The sequence below is a fragment of the Sciurus vulgaris genome, assembly GCF_902686455.1.
Source record: "Sciurus vulgaris genome assembly, chromosome: 7".
Lineage (NCBI taxonomy): Eukaryota > Metazoa > Chordata > Mammalia > Rodentia > Sciuridae > Sciurus > Sciurus vulgaris.
Genome location: NC_136467.1, coordinates 100500935 through 100513968, shown reverse-complemented (window position 1 = coordinate 100513968; position 13034 = coordinate 100500935). Strand labels below are relative to the sequence as shown.

Here is a 13034-nt window from a genome sequence, read left to right as displayed (position 1 = left end):
CTCCTGGGTTTGTATGTGGGTATCTAGTTATAAATTTTTGTTGTTGTTGTTAAAATGTTTTAGTACTGGGCTGGGGTTCTAACTCAGTGGTAGAGCACTTGCCCTAGCATGTGTGAGGCACTGGGTTACATTCTCAGCACCACATAAAAATAAATAAAATAAAAGTCCACTGACAACTAAAAGAAATTTAAAAAAAATTGTACTAGTACAGTTTTATTTCTCCAATATAATCACCAAGAAATACTCATTTGTAAAATTGATCTATTTTTAAAGTCATGAAATAAGAATATTCTTTAAAGAAGAACTTAAGCTGTCACTATTTGGTGGTGGCATGATTCTCTATTTAGAGGATCCAGAAAACTTCTAGACCTCATAAATGAATTCAGCAAAATAGCAGGTTATAAAATAAACACACATAAATCTAAAGCATTTTTATACATAAGTGATGAAACATCTTAAAGGGAAATGAGGGAAAACAATTCTATTCACAATAGCCCTCAAAAACAAAACAAAACAAAACAAAACAAAACAAAACCTTGGGAATCAATCTAATCAAAGAGGTAAAAGATCTCTACAATGAAAACTACAAAACATTGAAGAAAGAAATTGAGGACGACCTTAGAAGATGGAAAGCTCTCCCATGTTCTTGGATAGACAGAATTAATATTATCAAAATGGCCATAACTCCAAAGGCGCTATGCAGATTTAACGCAATTCCAATTAAAATCCCCATGACATTTCTCATAGAAACAGAAAACGCAATCATGAAATTCATCTGGAAGAGCAAAAGACCCAGAATAGCCAAAGCACTCCTAGGTGATGCAGAAGGTATCACTATACCAGACCTTAAACTCTACTATAGAGCAATAGTAACAAAAACAGCATGGTATTGGCACCAAAATAGACAGGTAGATCAATGGTACAGGATAGAAGACACGGAGGCATACCCACGTAAGTACAGTTACCTCATACAAGACAAATGTGCCAAAAACTTACAATGGAGAAAAGATAGCTTCTTCAACAAGTGGTGCTGGGAAAACTGGAAATTCATATGCAGCACAATGAAACTAAACCCCTATCTCTCACCCTGCACAAAACTCAACTCAAAATGGATCAAGGATCTAGGACTTAGACCTGAGACCCTTCACCAAATAGAAGAAAAAGTAGGCCTGAATCTCCATCATGTTGGCTTAGGACCAGACTTCCTTAACAAGATCCCCACAGTGCAAGAAATAAAAGTAAGAATCAATAAATGGGATAGATTCAAACTAAATTTTTTTTTTTCTCAGCAAGGAAACAATCAATAAAAGAGAGCCTACAGAGTGGGAGAAAATCATTTCTACACACACTTCAGAGCACTCACCTCCAAAGTTTATAAAGAACTTAAAAAACTTTACACCCAAAATACAAATAACTCAATCAATAAATGGGCTAAGGAAATGGACAGACACTTCACAGAACAAGATATACAGGTGATCAACAAATATATGAAAAAGTGCTCATCATCCCTAGTAATTAGATAAATGCAAATTAAAACTACCCTAAGATTTCATCTAACTTCAATTAGAATGGCTGTTATCAAGAACACAAGCAATAATAAGTGTTGGTGTGGATATGGGGAAAAAGGCACACTCATACATTGCTGGTGGAGTTGCAAATTGGTGCAGCCACTCTGGAAAGCAGTATAGAGATTCCTCAGAAAACTTGGAATGGATTCACCATTTGACCCAGCTGTCCCACTCCTTAGTTTAGAGCCAGAGGACTTAAAATCAGCATACTACAGAGATACAGCCACATCAATGTTCATAGCTTCTCAATTCACAATAGCTTAGATGCCCTTCAGTTGACAAATGGATAAAGAAACTGTGGTATATATGCACAATGGAATATTACTCAGCCATAAAGAAGAAAAAATTATGGCATTTGCTGGTAAATGGATGAAGTTGGAAAATATCATGCTAAGTGAAATAGGCCAAGCCCAAAAAAACCAAAGGTGGAATGTTTGATAAGTGCATGACAATATATAACTATGGGGAATGGCAGGGGTAATGAAGGAACTTTGGATGGTGTAGAGGAAAAAGGGGTGGGAGGGGGTGGGAATGGGAAAAAAAAAAAAAGAATATTCTTTCACCATTCATTAATGTAGCATGTGTGTTCATTTGGAAACATTTTATATAAAACTGACAGCTTGGAATGTAGCAGAGAGGTGCCTCACTTTTCTTGGTCATCTGTTACAAATTTGTTTTAGAAACACCAATTGGCACCTCCAAATAAAAGCCAAAGATGCAGTTTGATTAGCTAACATGAATTGTTAAGGATTTAAAAAAATTTTTTTTTTATTTGTTCCAATTAGTTATATGGGACAGTAGAACACATTTATGTACTTTGCTATATAACTTACATAAATGGGGTATAATTTTTCATTTTTTCCGATTGTCATGTTGTAGAATCACATTTTTCATGCAAGTCATATATGTTCATAAGGTAATAAGGGATTTTTAATTCTTTAATAGCAACATTATTTGTTCCATTATCTTCTGAATTTTGAGCTTCTCCTCAATATTTATTATCACGAGGAAAAACAGTTCTCCTGGAAACAGCCTAATGACTTAAGAGATATTTGTTATTTCAATTTGTATTGAAGTTTTAAATCTAGTGAAATGGGTTTTATCCCTTGGAAAGTGAAATGGTATCTTAAGAGCACTCTGTTACTCAGCTAGAAACTTCAGTGTTGTTCTTACTGCTTTACCTCTTGTGTCACATTGTATCCATTCTTAAAAAAGCGTTATGATGTAGTTCAGAGATGGACTGCTTACCAAGCATTTGCAAAAATCTGAACGTATCTGTTGCCACTATTTTGCTTGAGGCCCTCAACTTTTCTTGCCTGATATAACGTTGTTAAAAATATTATTCCAATTTATTTTCCTTGCTCTTTCCTCTCCATTTTAGTCATTTTCCCATATTGTTTTCTTTCTTAAATGTAAACTTATTATGTTAGCTTTCACCTCAAATATTTTCATGGTTTCTCATTTCTGGTAGAGAGAGCATGGGACACGAAGCTTCTCATGACCTTTAGGTATTTTATGTTGTGTGTGACAACCGCCCTCCAACCCTTCAGCTACTTCTTTCCATTACTAGTTAAAATAGCTGTTAAATAACTCTGATATTTATTAATTATTAACTACTCTAATCAAGACATAAGTAAATCCTTCTGATCATAGACGAGAAATCCCATTCCTAATTCAAACATTTTGTACTTTCATTCAGGCAAATGTGTATTTCGTTATATGTCTTTTTTTTACTTAGTATATTGCAGTAATCTGGGCCATGGACAACTTCCTTCTGGGATAGGAATCATTTGACTCCATTTCCTCTATAAGCATGAGAGTACATCATTTTACCATTACAGGGAATTTTTGTATTTATTTATCTATTTTCTCTGAATAATTCTGTTAAACATTATAAACACCACCTTCAATGTGTGGACTAAGGAGCTGAGGCTTTACAGGTGTCCATGGCATTGCCTCGTACCTCCCAGCTGGGTGATGGTTCCTCTACAGGATCATGCAGACCCTCCCGCCTCCTTATGTCCCATTATTTCTGTACTTAGTTGTCAAGACTACAGTTGCTCTGTGTACTAGAAAATACTTTACCAATCTTAATTAGCACTTCAAATAAATTATTTCATTTGCTTTCCCCAACATACTTCTCTTTGTTAGATAAGTCTGGCCTTTGTTTTGCTCTTTCTCTTTTCTTTTTTGGTCACACTGGGGATTGAATCCAGGGCTTTGGCATGCTTGGTAAACCCTCACACCAAACTATATCATAATCCTTTTTTAAGCTTTGTTTTGAGACAGGTCTCATGAAATTATTCAGGCTGACCTTGAATTTGCAATCCTCCTGCCTCAACCTCCCGAGTAGCTGAGATTATAGGCATGTGCTACAACCCCAGCATGCCTGACATTATTAATACCATTTTACAAATACGAATCATGCAGATCAGGACGATCAAATGACTTGCCCTAGTTTGTGTAGCAAAAACAAGAATGGTTTTCAGACTCCTTGCTTACTGCTCTTTCCATTGTCCTATGCTGCTTCTTTGTTCTACTGTAAAATACATTGGAAGGTAGAGTTTTTTTTTTTTTTTTTTTTTTTTTTTTTTGTGGTGCTGGGGATTGAACCCAGGGCCCTGTGCTTGCAAGGCAAGCACTTTACCAACTGAGCTATCTCCCCAGCCCCTGGAGTTCATTTTATTCTTGGGATTCCACTGAAATAATTTTCTGTTTATGCTCTGTATTAAAATGTAGAACGTTAAGGTTAAATGACAGCTATTGGTTTAACTTAGTATGAGTTTTGTATCTTAGTACTACTCTAATGGAATAAATCAAATCATATGATATATTAGTTGACAGAAATTTGTTACTCAAGGGAGAACTCATACAAGAGAAAAGAGGTGTTTTAGGACATGAGATTGCAGAGAAAGAATAATTTTTTGTTCAATCCTTATAGGTTCTTAGTTGGATGAGATTCCTGTAACAAAAGATAGATTAACAAGAGAAAAACAAACAAGTTTATTAACATGTATATGTCATATGTACATGGGAGATATCCAGGGAATGAATAGTTTTCAGAGAGGTGACTTTGAATTCAGTTTTTATAGTGTCTTCAACAAAGGGCAGTACATTAGTAGAGAAAGGACAAAACAAGGAAAAGACCTTTGCATAGCAAGGGGTAATGACATGTAAGGGGGCAGATAAGGGTAGTTAGTAAAGTCTCTTCATGTAGATTCCTCTGGGACCATCTGTAGATGACAAGGGCCTGAAGTTGTCTTTGGTGGGTAACTTGTTGTGCCTGGTAGATGAGGGGCAGGACAACTTTTTTCTTTGTAATTCTGTATCCTGTTTTTAGGAAAATGGGAGAGATTGTTCCTAAATCTGATTTTTCTTTAATTATCTTCAGTTCATTGTCCTTCACATTTTGGGGCTGCATATTCTGGTTTCCCTCATTCTGCTCTCAGAGTAAGTCTCAGGCCCTTCTTAGCCCACAGACGGAGGACAATGGAAAGGGAATTCTCTACTTATTTCTGATAGTCCCCTAGCTCCTTGCTGTAGCATCCAGACACACTACTGTAGTTTGCTTCATAATCCATATCCTTTGTTTCATCATTAAAATGAATTGTGGAAAACGGAACTTTTGTCTAGAGCATCATGAGTGTATAGGTGGTTCAGCAGGAAAAATCTGTACTGAGCAGGCAGAGAGGCTGGCATTCTTTATAATCATAATGATACTTCACTCCAGGATTTTCCTTTAGCTGTAGTGTCTGTAGAACCACGGCTTGATTGTGGTTTTCTGTGCACTCTAGGAGCTGTTTTTTTGCCTTGTCACACCTGAATGTACCTGACTCTGTGTTCATGGAGTTGGGCATGAATAATATATTATGTCAAGGAGATGAAAAATTACAAAGGTGGATGGCTTTAGGTAGTGTATTTCAAGTTATATTTCCTAATTCATAAACAATACCTTTACTTATACATTTAGTATAGGGAACAGGATGGCATGGCATAATGAGGAAATGGGAAATTAAAAGTCAAAAGGTTTAGTTCCCACTGCCCTGCTGGCTTATGTTCTGATCTTAACAAGTTTCTAACTCCTCTGAGCCTCCATTTCCTCATTTGTCAAATGTGAATAAAAACATTCTCTCAGTATGATTGTAATGATTTAGAGAATGTTGATGAAATCTCCTTGAACATAAAGAGCTATCAAAATATTATTTAATAAGAAATTGTTCGTTGGGCCCTTTAACAAAAATGATTTCAATGCAGATCTCCTGTCAGTCCTGAAAGCAGACTTGTCTCCATTCCACAGATAGGAACCTGGAATGGAATGTCTCAATAGCTGGCTCAGGGCCTGCTGTTTCTGTTTTGCTGTGTTGCTTTGTTATAATAAAGGAGAAGTAGCAGAGGTTTGAACTTTAACAGCAATTTGGGTTATGCTTCTGAAAATGGAAGTAGTGCTCTACACTGGGAATCAGGGAATCCAGACTGTTAGAATATTTTTGTGTTCTTTTAGATGTTACTTAAATGTGTTTTAGTAAATGCATTTAAAGCACTGTATTTCTGCTATGGAATATATATAAAGTGTTTTCTTATCAGGACTTTATTAATCTTTATTAGAAAGAAAATTGCCTTTGAAGTGATCAAAAGTATTTCAGAAATCCTATCTTAACACTTTGTTCCTTTGTTTTTTCAGTCATTCCTACACTGGTCAAGATTACAGTACACAGGGAAATACTGGGAAGATTTCTTTAGATCAGATTGATTTGGTAAGTATCATATCCTCTCAAACTCACACCTTTGTTAATGGGGGAAACATATTTTTCTCAACCAAAGATTTTTGGGTGGGAAGATGGGAAAGAATGTTCTTTCATTGCTTACTGGAAACTTTTAAAGAAAATCTCATGTACATGTATATGATTTTCTTTTAACCATTGGAAAACCAGTTAATGAAAAAGTTGTTTAGAGTTTAATGAACAATTTGAATCAGAATTGACACAATTATTCCAAAATGGAATTTTAAAAAATAATGATAGCTAAGTGGCATTTATGTGTTAATATTTAAATACCATATATACTTAGGAAAGGAAAATGGGAAACATTAGGTGAATAACCAGCTGGAGCAAAGGATTCCTATTGACATAGTAATAAACTGAGCCCCTCCTCCCAGTGTGTGCTTCCATGGCATTTGATTTATGCCCTAGTTAGAGTCCTTATTATATAATTTTTTAATGAGTTTTATATGAGTTTAACTTAGAATATAATTTTTGGTGTCTTTTTTCTTAACTGAATTAAAGGGGAAATGATGTCTTATTCATCTTCCTGTTTTCTAAAATACTGCATAAATATTCGGTTACATATAATCAAAAAGTGATTAGTTGTCAGACTTTGAGGGGACCTTGCATGTTTATACTAAGGATGTTGAATATTTGTTTTTTAAAATTAGAACACTGGTTAAGAAAAAATAATTACAAAATAAATAGTATAAAGGGTCAAAAATGGCGATGTGAAAATGTCCTGAAAGGCTTTCCGGTGGTCCTGCCAGGGAGGATAGAGGTCTGAATGAACCAAGTTGGGGATAAAAATAATAATAATTAGAATTTTTTTCAAAGGTTGAAGAAAAATGGATGTTCACTAGAGGGAGCAGCAAAATCAAACAAAGTGAGCCCTGCTCTTCCTCACAAAATGAACTTGCTGAGGAATATGAGAGCAGTTAGAATTCAAGTGTAGGGGGAAGGATATTTCAGGAAGTCAGAATGCAATTGAGATCATAAGTTGAAAAAGTTGAATTAAAAATGGGTAGTGATATTTCATTCTGACACAGAAGGAAAGACCTGCAGTTTTTTATAACTATTGATTTTTTTAACACATTGATTTGAATTTTCCTTTTGAGAATGATTTCTCTTATTTTTGTGTTATACTGCATATTTATTTATGAATTCATCTATTACCTAGTAGTTGTACTTTTGAACATTTATTTCAGGGAAATGATTTCTTATGTTCACACTTCTTCAAGAATGTTCATAACAAGTGTATTTGAAATAAAAAACCAGAAATTACCCAAATGTTCAGTGAGTGAATGGTTAAATAAATTGTGGCATATCTATACCATGGAATACCACTTGGTAAAAAACAAAGAATAAGCATAGATTTAACAGATTAGACGAATCTTAAGGGGATTATGCAGATTGAAAAAGCCAATTCTCAAACATTATGTATTATTTATGTAATTCTATTTATGTAATACCCTTAAAATGGCAAAATTATAGATGTGGAGATCAGATTAGTGGTTGCCAAGTATTATGGAACTGGGGAGGAGGTGGCAGAGCAGGGTGTAGAAAACAGGTGGGGTGGTTATAAAAGGGAAACTTGAAAGATTCTGATGGAGATGGAATTATTCTGTACCTTGCTTGTGGGAGTGGATGCATGAACACACACATGTGGATAAAACTGCATAAAATTAAATACCCATACAACTGAGGAAATCTTAAGACTAGTGGATTATGTCAGTGTCAGCATTCTGGTTGTGACTACAGTTTTATAAGATTTTATCATTGAGGGAAACTGGGCACATGATATCTCTTTGTATTATATCTTATAGCTGCATGCAAATATGTAGTTGTCCCTGTAAAGTTTAATTTAAAATTTCAGGAAGAAATATGTGAAATTAATTTATTAAAATATAGTTAATAATTTTTGTTTAACTCAATATAGTCAATGCTATCATTTTTTTTATCTTTATATTTCTGATATTGGGCATTGAACACAGGGGCACGCTACCACTGAACTACATCCCCAGCCCTTTTTTAATTTTGCTAAATTGCTGAGGCAGGCCTCAAACTCAGAATTCTCCTTCTTCAGCCTCTCAAATTTCTGGGATTACAGGTATATGCCACTATGCCTGGTCCCAAATCAGTAATTTATAAGAAAAGTTTGTCTATGATCACAGTAATACAGTAATACTTCTTTATGATCTTTGATCTTATCCAATTAGACTGAATTTACAATCACAATAAATATTATGGGGGACCGGGTATGTCTTCCACATAACCAAATGTCTTCTGCATAACCAAACACTATTTTTTCTTACAGCTTTCTACCAATCATTCCCACCTTGTATGCGTCAGTTACATAAGGCTTTGCGGGAAAATCACCATCTACGTCATGGAGGTCGAATGCAATATGGCCTCTTCCTGAAGGGCATTGGTTTAACATTGGAACAGGCATTGCAGTTTGGAAACAAGAATTTATCAGAGGAAAGATGGATCCAGATAAGGTAATTTTGAAAAAATCAGAGTGGTAATTGAAATTTTAATTTGGTCTGAAAACTAACAGGTCTGTTTTTTTGTTTTGTTTTGTTTTAAATGTGCTCCTTGAAATGTACTTGAAAATTCTGAAAGTTATATTTGTATACAGTTTAGTTAGGTAAAAAGGAACTCACGTATTAATCTAATAAATACTAAACAAAAGATCGGGAAAGCTTTCATCTCATTTGGAGGTATGCCACCAGTAGTCACTATAAGAATAAAATTGCTTTGAGTTTAAAAAAAGTTTTTTTTTTCTTTTTTTTAGTTGAACACAATGCCTTTATTTTATTTACTCGTTTTATGTGGTGCTGAATATCGAACCCAGCACTTCACGTGTGCAAGGCAAGTGCTGTACCACTGAACCAGGATCCCAACCCACTGAATTATATTTTTGTAGAAATGTTTACATATACCCCAAAGAGACAGAAAGAGAATGTCCTTTTGAGGACTAGAAAATATTATAACAATGAAGCAAAAGCAATTAAAATTTTTTCTCCCGTACTATACAGAATCTTCCATAGATCATTGTTAGCTAGTAATCACTATAAACCTGAGCAACTGCTTTTAAGCCCGTGCCTAGTACTCAGATTCTCATTCCTACTCCTTATTTCTTTTTCCAAAGTACTAGCTAGTAAAATTTTGTTAAGAACTGTGATTTCTTGCCCCTTTTACGCCATGTGCTTTGGTATAAAGTATATTTTAATTCTTTGTTTCTTCCTAAAAATCTGTTAATTATAGAAAAAAGAATATTTACCAAGTAAATTTTATACTAAACATTTTATTATGCCTTGTATTAGTTTGCTAGGGTTGCCATAACAAAATTCCAAAGACTTGATGGCTTATACAACAGACATTTATTTCCTCACAGTTCCAGGGTCTGGAGATTCAAAGTCAAGATGTTGGCAGGTTTGGTTTCTCCTGAGGCCTCCCTCTCTCCTTGACTGGCAGATGCACGGTCTTCACACGGTCTTTCTCTCTGTGTGTGAATCTCTGGTGGTGTCCCTGCTTCTTATAAGGACACTAGTCATATTGAATTGGGGCTACATCCTTAAGATCTAATTTAACCATTTTAGTTGGACACAATACCTTTATTTTATTACTCGTTTTATGTGGTGCTGAGTATCGAACCCAGCGCCTCACGCGTGCAAGGCAAGTGCTGTACCACTGAACCAGGATCCCAACCCATTGAATTATATATTATTACCCCTTTTAAAGATCCTTTCTCTAAATATAGTCACAATTGGGGTTAAGACCTGAACATAAGAATTTTAGGATAACACAATTCAGTCCATAACATGTCTTTATGTACTGTACTTTAAAACATCTGAACCTTTTAATAATGTTACAAAAAAATTCTACAGTTTTTAGAGATTTACTTTTAAAAATTGTCCTCATTGGTAATTATCTACAGTATCCTAAACAAATGATTTCAGAGGGATTTCTTTTAAAAGTTTTGGATACTCTTTCTTAGACCTTGTGTTATATTTCTCATATTTTAAAAGCAATATTCTGATTATAGAAAATATGAAAAATATACAGAAAATTGACCTTTATCTCCCCATTCAGGAAAGACTGTCAATGTTTTATCCTTTCTCTTTAGTTTAGGAAACTTTCTCCAGTTTTAGTCGGCTTCTCCACTGTTGTCACCAAAAGACCTGATAAGAACAATTAGAGGAGGAAGTTTATTTTGGGACTCATGGTTTCAGAAGTCTCAGTCTATAGATGGCTCTGTTGTCGTGTAAGGCAGTACATCATGGCAGAAGTGTGTGGTGGAGGAAAGCGGCTCAGGACAATGGCACCAGGAAGCAGAGAGAGACAGCTCCCCTCACCAGGGGCAAAACATCTACCCCAAAGGCACACCCTCAGTGACCCACCTCCTCCACCCACACCATACCTGCCTAAAGCTAACTCCCAGTGAATTAAAGCACTGATTAGGTAAAACTCTCATAACCCAATCATTTCCCCTCTAAATGTCTTGTATTGTCTCACACATGAGCTTTTTGGGGATACCTCATATGTAAACCATAATACCCCCATTTTAGAAATTGACATTGTTTTATCATAACTTCATCATGTTGTTGAGTAATCTTTGAAAATGTCATTTTAATTAATTGCATAATATTATATCTTTGAGATGTTAATATAGCTTGGTGGTAGAGTGCTTAATTAGCTCGTGTGGGACCCTGGGTTGGACCCCCAGTACTGCACACACACAAAGACGCAAATGTGTGTGAATATACACACAAAAACATATGCAGACACACATTTACCTCCTTTGAGAGTGACATAATTTGATTAATCATTACCCTATTGTTGGACATTTGTTGTGTCTAACTTGACTTGTCATAAATGTTTTTCTAGGCAGTATCTGGAAGAAATAAAATATTGATTGTAGTTCTGATTATGTCCTTTGTCTATATTCACCAGACAGAAATATTACTTGATAAGGATCTATCGATTGAAAGTTTGGTACATCATGACATGACTTAAGAATAAATTTTAAATTAGATCTTTGTCAAGCTACGTGATTTTGTTCTATTGCTGTAATTATATTTTTATTTTAAATATTTTGTTTTTAATTAGAAATTTGATACTTTTAGTAGTAAGTGCATTAAGATCTCCAGAGAAATGAAAATGTATGTGTGTACACATAATTTATCATAGGGAATTGGCTTTACATGATCTTGGGACATGGCCTTTTGAGTTGGCAAACTGGAGACCCAGATGACCTTATATAGTATAGCTCTAGTGTGAATCCAAAGGTTGCAAAACAGAGAACCAATGATACAGGTCAGTTTAAATGACAGCAGTCTAAGGACCCCAGAAGAGTCCATGTCTAATTCAACTCTGAAGGAAAGGGGAAATGAATCTCCAGTTCAAGGCAGACAGCAAAAAATTTCTTCTTAAAATAGAGTTAGCTTTTTTGTTCAATTGGGTCTTTATTCAACTGATTGGATGAGACCCACCCTAGTTATGGAGTGCAATCTGCTTTCCTGCAACCACCAATTCAAATGTTAATCTTATCCAGAAACACCCTCACAGAATAATGTTTGAGCAAATATCTGGCACTTTACATCCTGGTGAAGTTGACTCAAAAAATTAACCATCACAGCAGGTAAATATTTGTGAGCTGGGGAGAAAGTTAGGCAGTGTTTTTAAAGTGAAAGAGAAGTTGAGCTAACATTTTAACTTAGTAGGTGTTGAAAATTAAGAAGAAAGCAGGCAGTGTGGACTTTTGCTGTGAATACCAGGTCTGTGGCTTGGATACCTGTTTTCTTATCTGCCTTCTTTTGTATATATCTGGGATGCCTGTGTATCAGTGTCATAAGATTTGTTTTTTTTTTATAATATAAATTTTTAAAATTATTGTAAAATAATATTTTAGCTTTCTAGGTAATATACTAGTGTATATTTTTATTAGCTTATTGATTTTAGCAAATGTTATTTTGACTAGAAGATTATAATTAGACTTTAATTTACTGTGAATAGTATTCTACATAGTCTAAAAGTAAATGATCATGTTTTTCTCAATTAATCCTAGTTTAAAGGTAGAAAGTATTATGGTAACGTGAAGTAAGAAAGTTATGGTGGATCATAATAGAGATTGATCAATTTGAGGGATATGAATGGCATGGATTAGTAGAGAGACAACTAAGAACAAGAATACACAGTGAACAAGGAGTAAAGGGAAAATAGGCAAAATATTGTTCCCTCTTGAGTTTTTTTGCATTTTTCTGTTCATTCACTGTGGCTTTTTTGTTAGCTGTTTTGGGGATTATTGTGGATTTGGTTGTTGTCATTTAAAAATCTCTGCTTTCAGACTTCTCCTTGGATTTCCTTTCTCTGTAGATTTGAATGCTGTTTTATTTGAATGCATATTTTACTAGGGAATAAGGGATTTTAGTTCTAAAACACCAATGATTTCCAAGAGAACCTTCTATTATAAAATATCTTATAATGAACCAATTGCTTTATGGTATACCTTACTCCAAAATATTAGTTTCATAATGCAGGGTTTTTATTCTGAGATTTAATTGTGTTGTGTATGAATATTTATGAAATATTAAAAATTTAAAAATAAAGTCCTTTGTGTTCACCCTTGTCAGTGTGGGGCGGAGACATCTGAAAATTGCACTTGATTGAATGTTCCACAAGAGGCATTTGAAGTTTTGAA

The 13034-nt window shown here is 34.7% G+C and overlaps 2 protein-coding genes across 2 annotated transcripts in view; both read left to right on the top strand.

Moving 5' to 3' along the window:
* Nucleotides 1-8750, top strand: part of LOC306665749 (DNA primase large subunit-like) — a gene marked incomplete at its 3' end in the record, with an annotated part of 290898 nt that extends 282148 nt beyond the window's left edge. The window contains exons 9-10 of the mRNA XM_079147377.1: nucleotides 6250-6397; nucleotides 8646-8750. Coding sequence (XP_079003503.1) covers nucleotides 6250-6397; nucleotides 8646-8750 — 253 coding nt within the window. The remainder of the gene's footprint in view (nucleotides 1-6249; nucleotides 6398-8645) is intronic.
* Nucleotides 8661-13034, top strand: part of LOC306665863 (DNA primase large subunit) — a 136881-nt gene continuing 132507 nt past the window's right edge. Inside the window, exon 1 of the mRNA XM_079147487.1 lies at nucleotides 8661-8829. Coding sequence (XP_079003613.1) covers nucleotides 8815-8829 — 15 coding nt within the window. The 5' untranslated portion in view covers nucleotides 8661-8814. The remainder of the gene's footprint in view (nucleotides 8830-13034) is intronic.